The sequence below is a fragment of the Oxyura jamaicensis genome, chromosome Z (assembly GCF_011077185.1).
Source record: "Oxyura jamaicensis isolate SHBP4307 breed ruddy duck chromosome Z, BPBGC_Ojam_1.0, whole genome shotgun sequence".
Lineage (NCBI taxonomy): Eukaryota > Metazoa > Chordata > Aves > Anseriformes > Anatidae > Oxyura > Oxyura jamaicensis.
The window spans coordinates 38991345-39011686 of record NC_048926.1 but is presented as its reverse complement, the minus strand read 5'-3'; the positions used below and the strand labels follow the sequence as shown (position 1 = coordinate 39011686).

Genomic DNA, 20342 nt, shown 5'->3' with positions numbered 1-20342 from the left:
CAAAGGACAGCTGCAAACTTCGTAGGAATTAATCAGGGAACTTCCTATTCTGTCTTTGAAAATTCTCCCCAGTAAATTATTTATTTACAGTCCGTTTTACCTGAGAAATCAGTGCGAACTACTTAAGTATGTACCCAATATTAGCTTTTGTTCTTGCAGAGTACTATGCACATTTCTTTTTGCATCAGCATGCTAGAGATAATACTAGCACTGTAAAAATATGGGTCTCAGTTCTGTCAGTTCATGTAAAATGTTTATATCTCCAGCACTGAAAATGGTCACTGACAACTGGGTTTGCCAGTGCCTTCTGATACCAGGCTCCTTGTTCTTTGAGGAAGCATCATACTAAAGACAAGCATAACAAAACGGCAGACATCCCCCCCCCTCCCCAATCACCAGAACCAAGAAAACAAATTATTTAAAAAAAAAAAAAAATCAGAGCTGTGGCTGAAATATTTCATAGAATCATAGATTCATTTCTGATGGAAAAAACCTTCAGGATCGTCAAGTCCAACCATCAGCCTGACCCACTGAGCCCTGTCACTGAACCATGTCTTAGTGTTACATCTGCACATCTGTTAAATACCTCCAGCGATGGGCACTTCACCACTACCCTGTGCAATGCTTGTTCCAATGTTCTAGTGTTCCAGTTCCTGACCACCCTCTCCATGAAGAAATTCTTCCTCATATCTGACCTAAACATACCCTAATGCAACTTGAGACCATTTCCCCTTATTCTGTCACTTGTTACCTGAAAAAAGAGGCCAACATGCTCCTTGCTGCAACCTCCTTTCAGATAGTTGTGGAGAGTGATGAGGTCTCCCTCTAGCTTCCTCTTCTTCAGACTAAACAGCCCCAGTTAAAACAAAATTATGACATCCCTTCATTTATTATTTTTTAATGAACCAGTTTTAATGGAAGAATATTTTAGATGCAATCTAGTGCAAAACTTTAGAGAGACAATGGGAAACACTCTGAGTACATACATCTTCCATTGTATCTGTTACACTCCTGGCCCCAGTATTTAATCTCTGTGGTAGCTATGAAATGCACATCATAAGGTTACTACAGTACTATGCCAGATAGGCAGTTCTTGCTTTATTTCTCACAGCTCATAAGTAACAATCACAGCCACCACAAGACACCACAGCACCCTATCTTTTTATATAAGTAAATGAAAAAAGGCAGAGGGAGCGATATCTCAGGCTTATTGATGTTTATGAGAGTACCTCCTGTCTTGATTTCAAAAGCTTCATTCAAAAAGTGCGTGCCTTTCCCCTCAGTGGTAACGGGTGCCCTTTAAAAAAAAAAGGCTGTTAAAAGCAGTGCAGCAAAAAATTTACAGGTACTGAAGAAAATGCTATTTTTTCTAAAACTGATGGTTTTGTTTTTCTTTAGACAGTGATGGCTCACGCCTGTTATCTTTCTGACGAAGAGCTGGAACTTTTCAATCTTCGTGGATCTGCAGTTGCACATTGCCCCAGTTCTAATTTTTCGTAAGTCAATAAAATAAGTTAATGGTGTACAGCTGGAAAGAGCTGTTTTTCACATAGTATGAAGATACTATAGAATCATAAAATGGCTTGAGTTTTAAGGGACCTTAGAGATCATTTACTTCCAACCCCCTTGCCATAGGCATGGATGCCACCCATTAGATCAGGTTGCCCAGGGCCTCATCCAACTTGGTCCTGAATACCTCCAGGAATGGGGCATCCACAACCTCTCTGGGCAACCTGTTCCAGTGCCTCACTAGTCCAGCCTAGAGTAAGAAGGCTGCATATATCATATTCCGTTTCACCAGAAGTAACATACTGGATCAATCATGACTGTTCATGTTCCACTTCTGTGTGGTATGCTCTGGACTGACATTATTTTTTGAGTATAATCACATATATACGAATATTTCTTTTTTAAAACTTAATTTCTTATGACTGTCCTATCAATGGCAGATTTAGGCCAACTTCCTTCCCCCTCATTTCCCAATAATTTCCCATTATTGGGAAATGGGAAAGGGTGAAATATACTTATATTAACAGAAATTATATACTATACAGTATCTTGTTGGGGTACTAAATATTAACAGTCGTTTTGCCTATAACATAATCAGCAGCTTGTTTGCAATGGCTTACTGGAGCTTGTGAAATGATCTCCCATCTCTTGGGAGTACACTTTACATCATAGTTGGATTTTTTTCACAAACATACTAAGAGTTTATTTTCAAGAGATAACTCTGAAACTGTTTTATTAGAAAACTAAAAGTTTCTATTAGGAAAAGTTGTTTTTACTCTTAGTGATTAAAACCCATTGTCCAGATATATGAATGTAATTGGTCCATCCCTGTTTAATAAACATGATCTATTACATGCAGTCTGAGAACCCTTGACATGAAACTACCCAAAGTCATCCATTTACTGAACTGCAGGAATCAACTTGCCTCTGTGTATAATACAGAACACATCTCGTTTTCCAATCCAGGTTGAGCAGTGGAATCTTAAATGTGCAGAAGGTTCTCAGACACAACGTGAAGGTTGGCCTCGGCACAGGTTGGTAGCTTTATTAGAAAAGGGTCTGTTTTTGAAATTGCTGGAAGATACAAAAACATACCCTCATGTTTGTATTGAAAAGTCATCATTCCTCCAATTTGTGGCCTGTTTTTGTTTGTTTGTTTGTTTGTTTCACTGCTTAATACGTAGAGGTGGTCAAAAGATGTTTGAGAAGTTTTGTTCCTGCCTTAACAGTAAACTGCCTGAACAACAACTTTTCCAGATTAAGTTTCTGTAATATTTTATTTACCTGACCTTGTAGAACCCATGTAGAACCCATGTCATCACCCATTCAAAGAAAATGCTTAGCAGTAAAAATTTTCATGTTTACTACCACTTGCACTTTGTAACACTTAAATCAAACTCATAATAATTGAATCCAGAGATATTCCCAAAGTTTGTTTCTAAGATTCTTATTTTTTCTAGATGTTGCCGGGGGATATTCAGCTTCTATGCTTGATGCTATCAGGAAAACAATGATGGCATCTACCACCCTTCAAATTAATAAAGTGAATGAAAGAGGACTAACTCTTAAAGAAGTTTTTCAACTTGCAACTTTAGGAGGAAGCCAAGGTAAGAAGAAATTTCTTTATAATATATATAGAGAACTTTCACTTTTTTTTTTGAAATTATGTCTATAAAAGATGTCTGAACTTGAAGATTTTCTGGTTCCAGAGTGAAGTCTAAAATTATATTTGCTTGGCGCAGATTTTTTTCACTCTCTCATAACAATACCACTCTCACTACAGAAAAGCATTTGTATTAGTATTGAGAGTTTAATAAAGGCATCCTAATGATTTTTCAGGGCTGTACATTTTATTTGAAAAGATCCTCAGACTTCTTAATCATTGGTGCTTGTAAATTTGTCACACCAATTGTAAATACTTTGTTTTCTTAGCAACTAAAATGTAAGGAAAAGCTGTGCAATTACTGTAAAATCACGCATCCTGTTTGTCATCAGTTTCTAATTTTGTTTCTTCTTGTTGAGATCTCAATGAGGCAGCTTTTGACTGTCTTTTTAGCAAATCAAAACATTATGCAAATTGCCCCTCGGTGAGAGTACAGCACAAAGTTTAAGCAGGATATGTATCATAGTTATTTATGACAAAATTGCGTCTGCAGAATATAGTCACATAGTATATATGTTATTCTTTCTCACTGGAATGTTTTACCATGATCAGTATGCACATATGGATTTATACAATTAAAAAAGTTTTATCAGAACTTGTATGATTTAGCAGAGAGAAAATCCACATATAAGTAAAAATTTGTTAGAGTTTTAGCCAACAGAAGAGCACCCTCTTCCTCCTGAAGAACCGGTCCCAAGTCTTTCAGTGTAACATTTTTGTTGCTGTGAAAAAATACCAATTAATTGGAAACTACTAGTGGAAGCTTGAAAGATGTAGTGAAAATGTCTTCAAGTAGGTCCTGTCTGGAGTGTGGGACAAGGACTGTAGGGTGTAATGGAGAAGTAGGTAAGAAAGAAAATGGGCAGAGGACAAAAAAGAGAGGTCTTTTTTTTTTTTTTTTTTTTTTTTTTTTTTTTTTCAGAATATATACTGTACTCATCTTGGTTGAGAGAGAGTAGGTTAGGTCATATACAGAACGAAAATCACAGACTTGTGTATAGTTTCTCCTCCCAGCTACTCTTGTGCTTGTTTTATCTGGGTTCTTAAGCTTACAATAATATAGTAAGATAGTTTATGTATTGATTTTGACCTGTTCTGTCACTTGCAAGGGTCGAATATAAATTACTTGTTCAGCCTTCCAGTAGTCCAGACAAGTACTGTTTGGGGAAATTTAAATGAGAGATTTTTTTTCTTGTCGTAATTTGCTTTGCTGAGACCCTAAACACTTGTCACCCTCTTGTGTTTATTTTTAAAACTGCATTCTGTTCACAAACCTAAAAGAATATGACATCATTGTAGTTGAAACTGGTAGACAGCCTAAATATTTCACCATTTTGAGGAGTTTCAACATTTTTAATGTATTGTATATATAATATATATTATATATGTTATAGATTATAGCTGTATATATAAGTGTACACCGTTCATTAGATAAGGAATTGACTAGATGGCTGCACCCAGAGAGTTGTGGTCAATGCCTCTATGTCCAGATGGAGACTGGTGATGAGTGATGTTCCTCGGGGGTCCATCCTGGGACCTGTGCTATATAATATCTTTATCAGTGAGACAGGCAATGGAATCGAGTGCACCCTCAACAAGTTTGCAGATGACACCAAGCTGTGTGGTGCAGTTGACACAACAGAAGGAAGGGGTGTGTGGTGGTTTTACCCAGCTGGGCAGCTGAGCTAACCACAACCACTCTCTCACTTTCCTTCCTCAAAGGGAAAGGGGGAGAAAAGAGAATGAAAAGGGCTCAAGGGTTGAGATAAGGACAGGGAGATCACTCAACAATTACCATCATGGGCAAAAAAGACTCAGCATAGGGAGATTAATAAAAATCGATTACCTATTACTAACGAGCTAGAGCAGTGAGAAACCAAAAACAAAATAACCCCTCCCCCCCCATCCACCCTCTTCTATGTCCTAACCCCAGGAGTGAAAGGGAACAGGAGAATGGGGGCTGTGGTCAGTCCCTAACACTTCGTCTCTGCTGCTTCTTCACGGTCCCTCCCTGCCCTGCTCCCCGTGGGGTCCCTCCCACGGATGCCGTCCTTCCTGCACTGATCCTGCGGGGGCTGCCCACAGGCAGCAGCTCTTCAAGACCTGCTCCCACACGGCTCCGTACCAGGGCTCCATCCCCCAGGAGCAAACTGCTCCAGCACGGGTCCCCCACGGGCGGCATCTCCCCCCAGACCCCCTGCTCCTGCGTGGGCTCCTCTCCACGGGCTGCAGCTCCAGCCCGGGGCCTGCTCCTGCGGGGGCTCTCCATGGGCTGCAGCCTCCTCCAGGCCACATCCACCTGCTCCACCGGGGGCTCCTCCATGGGCTGCAGCATGGAGATCTGCTCCATGTGGGACCCATGGCTGCAGGGGGACAGCCTGCTCCACCAGGGGCCTCTGCACAGGCCGCAGGGGAACTGCTGCTGCCTGCCTGGAGCACCTCCTGCCCTCCTGCTGCACCGACCTTGGTGCCTGCAGGGCTGACTCTCACTCGTCGCACTTTCCCAGCTGCTGTTGTGCATCAGGGTGTTTTTTTTCTTACTTAAATGTGCTCTCACAGAGGCACAAATAACATCACTTATTAGCTCGTCTCTGGCCAACAGCAGGTCCCTTTGGAGCTGGCTGAACCTGTGCCTTATCTAACATGCAGCAGCTTCTGGATTTGTCTCACAGAGGCCACCCCTGCAGTCGCCTGCTACCAAAAACTTGCCATGTAAACCCAATACAGGATGCAATCCTGTAGGGCCCAGGACAGGCTGGAGAAGTGGGCCCACATGAACCGCATGAGTTTTAACAAGGCCAAGTGGAAGATGCTACACCTGGGTCAGGGCAGTCCTGGACATGAGCACAGACATGAGCACAGAAGAAGTCATTGAGAGCAGCCCTGCAGAGAAAGACCTATGGGTTCTGGGGCACAAAAAACTTGACATGAGCCAGCAGTGTGTGCTTGCAGCCCACAAGGCCAATTGCATCCTGGGGTGCATCAGTAGAGGGGTGGCCAGCAGGTCAAGGGAAGTGATTGTGCCCCTCTGCTCTGCCCTTGTGAGGCCCCACCTGGAGTGCTGTGTTTAGGTCTGGGCCCCCAGCACAAGAAGGATGTGGGGCTGTTAGAGCAGGTCCGGAGGAGGGCCATGAAGCTGATCAGAGGGCTGGAGCACCTTGCCTATAAAGAAAGGCTGAGAGAGCTGGGGATGTTCAGCCTGGAGAAGAGAAGGCTCCAGGGAGACCTCATCACAGCCTTTCAGTACTTAAAGGAGGCTTATAAAAAAGGAGAGCAACTTTTTACTCAAGCAGATAAATGATAGGACAAGAGAAAATGGTTTTAAACTAAACGAGGGGAGATTTACATCAAATGTTAGGAGGAAATTCTTTACTATGAGGGTGGTGAGGCACGGGAACAGGTTGCCCAGAGAAGCTGTGGATGCCCCATCCCTGGAGGTGTTCAAGGCCAGATTGGATGGGGCTTTGAGCAACCTGGTCCAGTGGGAGATGTCTCTGCCCATAGCAGGGGGGGGTGGAACTGGATGATCTTTAAGGTCCCTTCCTACCCAAGCCATTCTATGATGTTATCATATAATATGCAGATAATTAAAAAGCTTCAAGCTATCCTAAATTATTTTCAAGCAACCTCAAAGGCCTCTATTTAGGTATTCCGTAATTCCTTTCACTTAAGGTAAAATTGTAGTAAAAACCTACAATTTTGCTTGTGGACCCGAAAACCAGAGGCTGCAATGGAGTGTGAAATAATAAAGCTGGATAACAGAGCATAAGACAAGTCTTACAGCTGGGTACGGGACCTGCATATCTGGCTATGACTTTTTTTCCTACCATATTGTTCTTAGTTATTACTAATTACCCTTAGTTAAGCTCTCAACAAACCTTTTATCATCAAATTATATATTACTATTACAATATGTCCATACAACCTGTCAATGTTGCTTAAAGTGTTTTATAAACATAAACAATTTAATTTTACACTGCCTTTGTGATGTGAATATTATTATATAACTTACAATTTCCCTGACTTCCTCTTGCTACTCCTTTTGGAATATAGTTTTTGCAACGTAAGCAATTATTATTCCACTTTAAACAGTTGGTAGTCTATACATCAGATCTGCAATGACATAAAATGAAAAGAGACCATTCAAAGAACAAAAACTAAGAGGGGTTCAAATCCTTTCACAGATTTCCTTTATGTTTAACAGATGCTCTTCAAAATTTCACCAAAATACACTATTTTAATGAGAAGTTGCTTAAAAACTCAGATGCTAACCTGCACTATCTGCATTTGTTTTTCTTTGCAGTCCTCTAAATTCTTTTTTTTTTTTTTTTTTTTTTCATGAACATCACAAATAGGTTGCTAGATGCTTCCATGTAATGGAAAGAGGCTTGCACTGAGGATCTGTTTGTGAGCTTATTTTCTCTTTCAGCTCTAGGACTAGATGATGTGATTGGAAACTTTGAGGTTGGCAAAGAATTTGACGCACTGCTCATCAACACCAAGGCTTCAGACAGCCCTTTTGACTTGTTCTCTGCTGATACTTTTGAGGTAATCTGAACAGGATTAATGATCCAGAAAATTACTGGAAATAATGTGGGGAAGGTCTGTGATACAAGCAGAATGTAAGTCTCTTTAGGGTCTTTCCAGTAACAGCATATTTTGTATCCCAAACCAAGAGGTACAGGGATTTTATCAGAATCTCACTGTCTCAATGACAGGCATATATCTCCATGAAAAAAAAAAAAAAAAATGAATGTAACATTTAATGCAGTGGGTCTAGCAGATAATCGGGGTTAGCTAATTGCAGTACCAAAGCACTGCAGCCAAGGAAAAACTATTAGTTTTAGTTAACTTTTTGAGTTCAAACTCAATAATGGCAATCCATTCCTAAATGAAAGCTGAATTACTTTGGCTTCACTAGTGTTGTAAACCGAAGCTAAATTGGCAGTTCCTGGGACTATAAAAATGTTTACAATTTTGCCTTATTTTTCCAAAAATAAATGAGTGAGAGCTCTAAAAAGAGTAAAGTATTGTTTCAGCCATATACTTGTTTATACTTTCAAATTTGTGCAGTATTTTCTTCTGGAGACATACATCCTCCCTACTGAAAATTAAATATGACAAAACACATAGATTCAGTTTTAATTTTACTGTCTACAGGCATATCTAGGAAAACTCTTTTCATCAGTTGTTTTCATCTGTTTCTAGTAATTATTGTCTGGGTCTGCAGATACTGCTTTCTGAATTTGCTTTTCTCCCATTTTTTACAGGACAGTCTTGAGAAGTTCCTTTATCTAGGTATGTGCATAAAGCTCTCATGTTGTATATGTTACAGATCTTCTAAATCAATGTGGAGGTTGCTTTGCATTTATTTCTAACTGCTGAGTAAGAATTAAATAGTATATTTTTTGTTCTTTGGGACAAAAGAACAAAAAGTAGTCGGTTTAGCGTGAACAGGGGCATAAGTTTAATTGCCAGACTGATAACCATATCTATTTTTATCTATAGCATGAGCTAAATTATATTTCACGGAAAAGTAATACTGACTTTTTTATGCAATGCCTATCACCATTTCAGAACGAAATCTGACTTCTGCAGACCAGCTGTTGTGTTACCTGAGTGGTACTGCTGCTTGGTACCTGACTTAGTTTAGGTAGTATGCAACAGCTATTTCTGTACAGGTGTATATTTGCAGGTTTTGAATCTGCTAAATACATAGAAAATACATGACACCACTGCAGCAGCTGAACGCTATGTTTATTTTTTTTCAAAGAAGCATGGGTAAGTTTAATGCCCATTGATGTTTATGGTGTTTATGGTATCTGACTATTTCCCTTGAAATACACTTTCTCAGTCTTAGGAAATGGGTAACTGAAAATGATATATAAGAAAACTGTTTTTGTGGATTGCATCATTTTAATTAATAAAATCAGTGCATAGAGTTATGTGCAATTCTCTCTTTTGACAATGTTATTTCAGGTGATGATCGGAATATTTCTGAAGTGTACGTGGCTGGAAAGCAAGTGGTTCCTTTTTCAAGTTCAGTATAAATCCATTTTTCTTTTGTAAAATATTCTGCTGATCTCTCTGCCTATGATTTGGAAAAGATTGGATAAAAACAGTGCCTGATCATCAGGAGTGACATTTCATTTATGTTTAATGTTTTAAAACTTGCAAATGTGAGAAAATCTGTTAGATCTTTCAAGAATAATGTTACCAAAATTGTCACAGTTCTAAGATGAAACAGGCATTTAAATTTCTCTGTAAAAATAGCATATGTGCATCAACAAGGGATTTGCTAAATATCTTACTTGAATAGGACAACTGGTGTTCCTTTTAATAATAATGTAAGAAGTATTAAGAAGACCAAACAAATTCTCACTGTCTATAAGATGTTTTAATTGAAAAAAAGGCCAGTGCTGATAAATAATTTTTGCAAATAATGAATATCACAAACAAATGTAATTTCCTTTATATTATCACCAAGTACGGAGAATTTAGTGGCATTTAAGGGCATTCAGAACATTTTTCATTTTTGTTTATGTGTGTGATTAGTTTTTAAAACTTAATTTTAAATATTTTTAATTGAAATTAATTAAGAAGTATGTATTTATAAGCAATTAAGGGTCCTTATTATCAACAAGCTCAGATTTCTCATTAGTAGTCAGGAAAAAGAGAACTGGTGGAAGAACCAAGTAAAAAATACAGAATTGGTCAAACAGCCACAAGCTGCAAGAGCGGAAAGGCTGCGCCATTTTGTGATGCTGTGAGCTGAAACTGTATTTCCTCAAATTTGACTCTGATGTTTAGAAGCAGTCTGCCTAATCTTCCACCCATTGAATCTACCCACGTATTGAATCTCCTTCAGCTGAGTGACCGCTGAATGAAACTTGCATAAAACCAGAAGCAGGCACTAGGTTTCCGAGTGTGCTTCTCGATGACAAACAAATACTTTTTTGCTGAACTAGAGGGCGTGCTTCCTCTAGTTCAGCCTCTTGCAGAACCTTACTAAATTCATTTGCTCCTGATTATTCAGACTATGAGCTAAAATGTGCCTTCTGCTTTCTGTAGTAGAAGTGAGCATGTTTAAAACAAAATCTGCAAGAAATGGTCTATCTCACTGTTACCACCTTTGACCTGAGATTCCTCTCTGGAAAGAAGCAACTCAGTTTCAATGTGTTCCTTTGTGTCTTGCAACACTGGAACAGTAATTCCAGCCCTGTACAAAGCCAGTTTAAAAAAAAAAAAAAAAAAAAAAAAAGTGCGCTTTTTATTTTATTAGTCCACTTGATTTCCTTTATTAAAAAAGTGTATTTTCCTGCTTGTTATTGGAGGTTTTATTTTATTTTGTTTTGTTTTGTTTTGTTTTGTTTTTCCCAGTAGGGTTAGTTTGAGAAGGGAGTTTCTTGTTCCTTTGTTATGTGGTGTTTTTTTGTTTGTTTGTTTGTTTTTTTAATGCAAAGAATGTAAACTTTAATTTCAGTGTCAGTGGAGACAATATTGCACTGCATTACTATATATATGTGTTGAATATGGTTTTGAGGCTTGCTTCAAACTCCTTTGATTCCGATGAGCTTAGTTTCATACTTTTATCTCACTGCCTGATGATAAAAAAAGGCACAAGACCTCCTTGTGCTTCTAAAACAAGGGAGGTAACTGCTTGAAAGTCACGCTCTGGGTCTGTGTACGAGGAAACATTTGGCGTAGTATCACTGACAACTTGCTCTGATTTTGACAAGCATTTTCAGAGTTTGCATACAGTTAAGGTTATGCCTAGATAAGACAGTTTAACATCAAGTGGAACTATACAAGCTAGCTTAAGCACTGAAAGTACCTACAGTCATTTTCAGTGTGTTGTGTGTGTGTGTGTATTTTTTTTCTTGATGCAGAGTAGACCTACTGAACAGCATGGTATTTTGGCTTGCATATGCCGCCCTAAAGCAGCTGCACTGCTTGCTCATATAGAGTTAGCTCAGGTATCTTCACATGGCACTGGTCTGTGCTGTATGTTTGCTGAAGTACACTCTTTGTTTCCATTATGTTTAATCATTCCTAAGGCTTTAGGATCAAGGTGTCTGCTTAAAAAGATTGTTCTTCATGTGTCCCAATTACATACATAGTAGCACACTTTCTTGGCAAATACAATCTGCAATTCTTTAACTTGGTTTCCTGGTTCAGGGAGCATTTTTCCTCATGAATTTTGACATGAATTAATTGACCAAATTTCACATTCCAAAACCAAAGATCTGTGAGACATATGTTTTAATTCTCCAGTTACTGTCTGAAACTATTTTTAGGGAGTTGCATGGTTTACAGCTTTGGCTTTCCTGTAGGCATGTATTTTGGGACAGAGAAAGATTACGCAGCCTTGTGTACTATGTATGTTTGTGCTGTAGTTCTTTGCTTCCAGAGCTATGAATTATATCAACACTTTTATTTAGTGGTAGTCCAAACCGTGCCTGACTTTATTGCTTTCTTGCTATTTTGTGGTGTTGTTAAGAATGGGATTCAGTATTTCTTCTTGAAAGATTTGGCAGGGGGAGGAGGGATTGCTTATTTGCAAACTGGGAATACAGAAAAAAAAAAAAAAAAAAAAAGATCTAACAAGCTCAACACTAGCTCCTGCTGGCCCATTTACAAAGGGACTCCCTAGGAAAAGTGCTGCCAGTGAGCTTTGGATTTGGATATGGGATGTATAATGAGCAGTTTCACTGTTGTTAAATTCAGGCACAAGGCGGAAACTCAGCTTTTTGCTTATAGCTTTACTGGTGTCTGGTAGCCAGACACAGCCCAGACTTAGAACTGGAGAATCAACTTTTCAAGAATCTCAGCTGAAGGAGGAGCTCTTCCTGCAGCACCATACATTCCCTATGACAGGGACGAGCATGGGTCAAGATGAACAGTGTTACATTGAACTGTGAGATGCTTAGTGGTAAAGAAGCCAGAATTTGGTGTAAGATGGAGCCAGTGGAGGAATTAATATAGCCATGTAAAGAACAAATCAGAAGGTAGTTTCAATAGAAGCATCTTAAATAGAATTGAAGAATGCAAGACTGTAATGCCAGGAAAAAAAAAAAAAAAAAAAAAAAAAAAAAACAAAAAAAAAAAATGAAGTAGGGCCCTCTGAGGTAGACCTAGAAGCTCTTTCAGTGGAAGATGGCTTACATACTGAAATCTTAATGTTTTAGGAGAGTCAGAGGATGTGTTAGCCAGACTTCTCTGAAGCAATTTTGGGAAAGTCACTGAGGATCCCACTGTGAAGTATTAGTCCTTGGGACTCTGGTTATGTGCAGATAGCCAAGCTGCTTGGTGCAGTAGGAGAATATCAGTAGATGAAAGCAGTTACTGCTGATACTCGTACCTCTACACCGTATGCAGTCAGTGCCCACCTATAGCCTGATTCCTTGGATGAATGTCCCCACTGCTTACGTGCTCTGAAGCAAGCCAAATAATTGGTGCAGATGCTTGAAGTCTCTATTAGAGGTTGGAGTGTATCTGAGCCTCCGGGGTAGATTTTTCCAAGAGAAACTTAATCCTTGGTGGTATACCAAAACCACCCTACAAACTGAACCAATATTCAGTAAGTGAGGCTGACAGGGAAATTAACTTCAAAATGCTACTATCTCAACCCAAAAATGCTAACTGAGGCAAGGACATAACACCATTCCCCCCTCTTACTTATTGCCACAGAAAACAAAAGAAAGCAACTTCCTTTCTCCTCCTTCCTCTTTCAAAAAAAAAAAAAAAAAAAAAGTAAGTAGAAATAAGACAACCACACACTAAGGGAAGATGACTAAGTAGAAGAAAAGATAATTTTCAGTCAGCATAAATTGACATCATGCTACTGACTTAAGATAAAGCCTCTGGAAAAATGTACATGCAACTGTTTCCAGATGTCAGTCCCCATTAGTTGTCTTTCCAGATTGTGGATAGGGTCTTTATTTTTAACGTTTCTTTGTGTTCAGTGTCAACAAACCATTCAGACAGAGAAAAATAAGGGTAGTTTGTAGAAAGCTTGCTTGCTGGGACATTGTGCTTAATGTGTTCTATGTTCAGATGACCAGTTATTTATTATAAATGGAGTATATTTGAATAACTTTTATATGTTGATCTCATTGTGTCACTTTAGTTTTTGATTATTAATGAAATGCAAGTAAGTATCGCTTATGCATTATGCAGCATTATTTGAATTATTCATGTGTGGCAAGTGGAGTTCTTCACTTTAAAATGTTGGCTTGGCCTAATGTTTATATTTATTGTGTGGTTTTGTGCAATCAGAAAGCTTTATAGGAAAAAATATATATTTGTTCACTGTACTGAGAATTTTCATTATTGTAACTGGAATTTCTGTCAAAAAGAAATGTTAAAATGACCCTGTTTAAAAGTCTGTGCCTGATTATACAGTCATGAATGAAAAAAAAGTATAATGGTTTTATAAAGGCTGACATGAATAGTAATGTTTTAATAAAAAAAATATTTACAGAGAAATAAATTTTTTATTCTAATCATGATTGTGCAATGCAGATTAGCAAAAGTTAATCATTCTTGCTAAATATCTGCTAGTCTACTGAGCAAAGAATATAACACTGATTGCACATTTAACAAGAATACGTATGTTTTGAAAAAACAAAAACAAAAACAAACAAACAAAAAAGCCTAACTTCTTTCAGAGAATTTCTCAATTTTATTTTGAAATTATATTAACAATATTACTCAGAAGGAGTTTGAATAAGTTAAGCTTTTCCATAAACAATTCATAGTGAATGGTAGGGTGGACAGCTTCTAAAATAATAATGGGTTTGTGTGAAGAAATGGTGATATATTACATGCAGCCCTGTGTATAGTAGTGGTCAACACATCTCTAAAGAGATGGTACGCATGTAGAAGGAATATCAGAATAATGAAAAAAAAAAAAAAGGGACCTGGGAAATTTGAGAAAAGACTGAAAAAAAATAACTTGTAAAGAGATTTCAAAAGGCTGGTAGTAGAATGAAAAATAATGCAAAGTAGAAAGAAGCTGGACTATGGACTAGGGGAGGTCAGAAAATCACGATGACATATCAGTGAAGTTTTAGGTGGGAAATGCTCAGAAAAGAAGGTATTTTTTCAGGCTATATTCTGTTAAATCGTAGACTTCATTCCTTCAGAAAGTCATTGAAGCCCAACAATGGAACAGATTTCCAAAGTGAAGCAGTTATTTATGTGCTTAGAAAAAGAGCCCAAATTATCACAGGTAATTATAACACTTTTCAACCTCTCAAAATCTACTTCAAGAGATAAAACAAAATTACCTGTAACAACTCCAGAAGAAACCTAATACAAGTTGTGCTGTATCTTAATGTTTCCTATGAAACATTTGGCTTTGTCCAGGTCAGATACGGAAGCAATCTGGCCTCAGGGAAGAACCTCTGCTCATGCATGCCCCACACATCATGCACCTCATGGTGCAATGGTGACAGACTCCAGCACAGGAAGAAAAGTATCTGGAGTGGCTAGACTTCCTGAAAATGAGCTGTTTTAAAAATCAGCTTGTTTTCAAGCCCAGAACACTGCAGAGAGCACAGCACATTTTATACTGCACATACCTAATAGGGAGCTTAAAGTTACCAGGAACTTTGGCCTAAAGTTTGTTGTTGTTGTTTTAAGCCCTGCTACCGTATGTGTAACAACTTGTGCTTCTCTCAAAAGAGAAGCGAGCAAATGACATCTGCAAGGCTCTCTTAAAAGAAACAACAGCAACAAAAACAATTCTTGGGAAGCCAAAAGGACATCAGCAACAATCTGCTATGTAAAGTTAATAAAACTGTTAGTTTTCCTCGAAAGGCTGAGCAGTGTTTTTGGAGGGCAATTTCCTGGAAATTTCAATGGAAATTTTTTCTTGGAAAATGTCCTAAATCAGCGTGTGCTTCAACCAATGAGATCCCCTGTGGCTTCTGCAAGCGGCAGCAATTTGTGCAGAAGTGAATGCAATAGGCATGCCTGTAGTCATATTTTCTCCCTGGCCAGGACTCAGACTTGTGTATTTAGCTCATGGTTTCTCACAGACTTCATTTTAATTTGAAAATAAGTGGTGTGAATGAGTACAACTGGGAGAATGTTAAGGCTTGAAAGGCAGTCTTACACCCACACACCTAAAGCTTCAACTCAAAAGATCTCTCCCATCAGGAAAGCATTATTATGTTTGCACAACTCTTAGGCTCAGTGTTTTGGCTTCATGACTTGAGTCAGCAGGTAGCAAACACAGCCAAGACCAGGAAGGGAAATGTGAGCAGCTGACAAACATAAAAACATTTTACTTTGGTCTGTGTTTGAGCCACCAGAAGCTTTGCTTAGCCCTGTGCTCCTAGGATCTTTTACATAAAAAACTCCCTAGAGCTAAGCCTTTAGTAGAAGGGACCAGTGTTGGTGACAACTGAAGATTTTGATCTCTATGTCCTATCTGACCTAGCTTTGGAGCTGGGTTGTGTGCTCCCTTAAAAGCTTTTTCTGATGAAGGTTTAAGAAAGTGATTACACATATTCATTAGCTGTTGAAGATAGCAGACTGTCAACCCTTGCTTCAGTATGAGCCTTCTTTCCCCACGGGAGAAGGGGCATTTCAATGGAGTGAGCTTTTCTGATTCTGGTCCTTGGTTTTGTCAGCTTGTCACTTATTGTGTGTAGGCTCTGTTTCGTTCTTCCATGAACAATACCAACCAGGAGTTATGTTGTTGAATGCCTCCTCCCTGTTGTGCTTATGTGTAGCTTCAAGGATGAACGCTGTATTTGGAAAAAATGCTATATGTGATTTCATCTGTTCTGCTTGGTTTTGATCATGCTAAATGGGAACTTATGTACTGTTGAAACAAAATAAAGTGGCCTTGTGTTTACACCAGCCCCCATCTGTTTCTGTGTTTGACTTTGGAGGAGAGAGGAGGAAGGTGGCAAGCTGACTAAGGACGTTTTACAGTGAAGACCATAATACATGGCAAAGTGTCAGCAAAGCACAATACTGGGGAACTCAGATGCACCCATTGTAGGGGGTTGTAAACTGCTTCATATGTATTACATTATTTTAAGGGATCTTTCTCCAGACTCTAAATTCTTAGAGCATTTGATGTAGCTTTATTACCAGATTTGCTGGCTTGATAAATCAAAGCAAGTGCTTCAGTAACATTTTTATTACTTCATGTGGAAGTAGACTACCCTGAAATGCTTTTTTTTTTTTTTTTTTTTTTTTTTTTTTTTTGCTTGGGAGCAAGCACACAGAGTCACATCTCCTTTAATGTGTTTTTCTTCACTTTCTTACTTTTCAAAGCATAGACATGTAAATGTCCCCAGTCTAAGCAGCTCTGAAACACAACAGGAACAGATTTCCTTAAAACAAAAACTCCCGTAGGAGAACCACTAATTAAACACTGAGGAATTGTGTGCTACAGTTTTGAGAATAATGTGCAAGTTGTTACCAACTAATTCAAAATTATGTGCACAAGAAATAAAGTTATTTTGTATTATCATCAACCAATTTAGCACAAGTCATGCAAACTACAGAGGAAAGACCAAATAAAACCTCTTTGTTCTACTGTTTTTAATAGAAGGGCCTATTGAGGCTTTCAGCATTGGAATTCTACTGCTTAACATTTTAGTTTGGAAAACAGCAGTAAGAAATGCCTTTATGACATTTTGCTAGAGTACTATATTAAGTTTTTATCTGAGATTTAATTTAAAGCAGTATAAGCCCCAGACACGAGCACAGTGGGTATGTAAGCCAGTTTGAAAATATGGGAGCCTTTGGGTATGTTGTCAGTAAATCTCAGGAACAATTACCTGTCTCACTACAATTCATTGATGCAGATGTGGTGTACACGTGTGAACACAGAATTTGCAAGCTTAAAAAAAAAAGCCATTGAATAGTCATGAGCAGATTACTAGTGTAATTTTCACCCGTCTCTTCCCATAGCTATTAAGAATACAAAGGCTCTTCATTTGGGATAAGGTGCTGAATCATTTATAACTAAACTTAATAGGTTTATAGTTCATGAGTTAAGAACATAGTTAAAATGCAAAGTGAAAGTTGCTTGCCCTATGCTTATATCCTGTAATTAGCTGTCTTCTTTCCAAAGCAACGAGTTTGTGAGTTTAATTCTTGCATTAATTCTGATTAAAAATGCCCTTTAGGAATTAACCTAAAAATATGTTCAGAAATGCCATGAAGTCCACATGGAATATGAGCAGTGCCTCTTTCTTTCCTATTTTGTCCTAAAGGTACCATTCAAAATATAATAGATATTCCATCTATTAGAACTCAGAAGTAATAAGACGGTCTGACCTCAGCCCCCAGTTAACACAAGTCGCAGCACTGGTGAAGGCCCATAGCTGCCACAGGCACAACTTCTCTGAAACTTAGTAAGGAATATCAGTTCCACTGCAGGCAGTGTTAACGCTTGTTATATTAGCTATAGTGCCAAATAAACTGTTGCCTGAGCTTTTAATTTTGAAGAGAAGGGATGGAAATAGCTGTGGGACAAAGGGGGATTATAAAGATTGAACTTTGCAAAATTTTTACTGTTAGACTTACTACTGCTGGTTTACTGCAGGTTCTGCTTGTTAATACTACTCTTCTGATGACTATATGGATTGTCCTTACATGTGAACATCTGTGCATTCAAGTTTTGGCTAAATATACTTCAACTTTGTACATTACCATATCTTTGGAAAAATGCCTTTATGTGTGAAAATGTAACGGTTGCTTAGGAACGTAATTTATGACTCTGAGGCAAAAAAAAAGAATGCATGCACAGGTATTTGCATAAGCAACCCTGTAAAAATACTGTGTTATTATTCATGACTTACTTTCATGTTGTTTACAAAAGGATTACTACAAAGAGAATCTCCAGACAGGTCTACCTGTGTACATGCAAAGCAGTCTTTGAAAGTTAGTGAGTGCATCCACGTTAGCATTTTAGTTAAGAGCAGGAGTGAGCATTCAAAGAGAGTCTTCCAGTCACCTTCAGTTCTGTGTTTGCTTTGCCTCACAGAGTGGTTTTGAACTGCATTGCTTTGTAATGAAATAGAAGATGTACTTGGAAGTGCACCTACTACACTCTGGATATTCAGTCCATGGGACTGGACCAGAGCTAGTCTGAAATAAAATGTTGACTTGGAGCAGTGTGAAATACATTTCTGTTACAGAATTTGAAGTTGGCATAAGTACTTGCCATTTCTGAGTTGTAAAGCCTGTCCCTTGAATCAATTCTCTTGTTATAGTTCATCAATGCAATTCAATTTATGATTTTTTTTCTCCCTTAAAAGATATATTTGTTCCTCCATGACATTATTCTGACCCTCATGTCCTCCATGATCTTATAAAGTGAGAAATTACTGGCAGAACATGATTTTGGAGATTTGGTTGAAGGTTACCTCTAAGACTAGAGTTAAATCTTAACCTAAACTGAAAGAAAATAAATCTTAATGAGAACAGTGGCTTTAATCACCATGGACTAAATATCAGAGACCAGAATGTACCATCGCCCCCTGAAGAGCAAGTTCTGTTCCCCTGGTTTCTACTCACACTTGTACACACAAACAAGGATGTACTTAGCAATCCCTTAGCACAGCACAGCAGCATACAATTCACAGACCCATCACCTCATATGCTAATTACACCAGATGTCCCAATGAATTTGAAATTAACTAATGCCAAAAATGTTTAAATACAAAATTAGTTCTCTTAAAAGTACACAGCTGTGCCCTGCTCTTACTTCAGCAATAGTTCATAAGAGTAGGCAGTGTTTTCCTTTCACATTCAGCCTTGCGCAAATATCCTGCAGGTATCACAATTCTGACTGTACAATTTTATTAAATTTACCCTAAGAAACATCTAGGCTCTTTTTTTAAATAAATAAATAAATAAATAAATAAAATGTCTGTTTTTCTGTCTCTTTTACCAAACAGACACCAGTAGTGCAATGACAGAGATTTACAGGCCACTGTCTCCCCTGTGAGCCCACTGTAGAGGGCCCTCTCATTCCCCAGTCTTGTCAGGTGGGCTTTTGGCACCCCCATCACCACATCATAAGGTTGCTGCCTGCCAAGGTCAATTTTTAGCATCAAATATACAAAGATTATGAAAGAAAAGATTTGTATTCTTCCAAAGTACCCTCCAAGTCCAGCTCTGCTTGCCACTGTCTGGCTTGGTGGCCCACCAATGGCACATCCTACGACTGTGACCTCTTGCTTCTCCAGTGAGAGCCTCACTCTTGCTCCAATTGAGTGTATCAAGATTTTTTAAGCACAGGAAATGTACTTTTTTTTTTTTTTTTTTTTTTTCCCCTCCTCACCCCCCCTTATTGTTACCTCAGAGCCCATCATATACACTCACAGTTGTGAAAACTCCACGTGTTAAAAAAATTCTAATTCTCGTGTGTTGGTCCTGAGGAGCAGGAAAAGAAAATACAGATCTCATGAGATTTTGTCATGCATTTTTCCTGTGTTTTCATTTTATGCTAGAATATATAATTTCTTCTGAGTCTAGCCAGACAAAATCTTGAACACTTGCTGTTGCACAGAGTGGCAACTGTTGCTGGGTTCCCTCTGAAGCACAGAAATGATTCCTGACCCCAGAGCAAAAGGACCACTTCACTTTTTAAATGCCTATTGCATTAGTAGCTTCGTGTTTAGATTTGAACCAAATGGAGTTCAGAACTCCAGCATTAAGACAAATGCACCTCTGTCCTTCCAATGCTGACCCCCTGGCAGTCCCTCAGATATAGAAAACAGCCCCCCGCCTGCTCACCCATCACTTGACAGCTTCCCAGTTTTCCCATCTGATTTGATCACAGCCATGTAGAAAAGGCGATGGTCACTGTTGTGTTTGTACAGCTTGTGAAACTGCAAATAGACGTGCCAAATGAGACCAGCACTGGCTAGCAGTGTGTCAGCCAGTGCTGAGTGATCCCGACACCAGCGGAGGGGCTGTGCATGATGTGGCCACTTCCAGCACCCTTATACCAAGGTGTGTGTGCTCCAAGAGACGTTTGAGAGAAAAGAGGAGAGTCTGAACTGTGGACAGAAGGTGCTTTGTGGAAAGACAAATTCACAGATTGTTAAATCTAAACATACAAGGAGGTGAGTGGTTATAATCCTCTGCTCCGACCTCTTCTCAAGACTGGCCCAGAGGGAGAGGTGAGTGG

At 38.7% G+C, this 20342-nt stretch overlaps 1 protein-coding gene across 1 annotated transcript in view; it reads left to right on the top strand.

Annotated features, from left to right (window-relative positions):
- The window catches only part of GDA (guanine deaminase), a 31598-nt gene extending 18675 nt beyond the window's left edge, over window positions 1-12923 (top strand). The window contains exons 9-14 of the mRNA XM_035309249.1: window positions 1399-1496; window positions 2476-2543; window positions 2970-3116; window positions 7602-7720; window positions 8443-8470; window positions 9152-12923. Coding sequence (XP_035165140.1) covers window positions 1399-1496; window positions 2476-2543; window positions 2970-3116; window positions 7602-7720; window positions 8443-8470; window positions 9152-9222 — 531 coding nt within the window. The 3' untranslated portion in view covers window positions 9223-12923. The remainder of the gene's footprint in view (window positions 1-1398; window positions 1497-2475; window positions 2544-2969; window positions 3117-7601; window positions 7721-8442; window positions 8471-9151) is intronic.
- Window positions 12924-20342: the final 7419 nt, after the last annotated feature.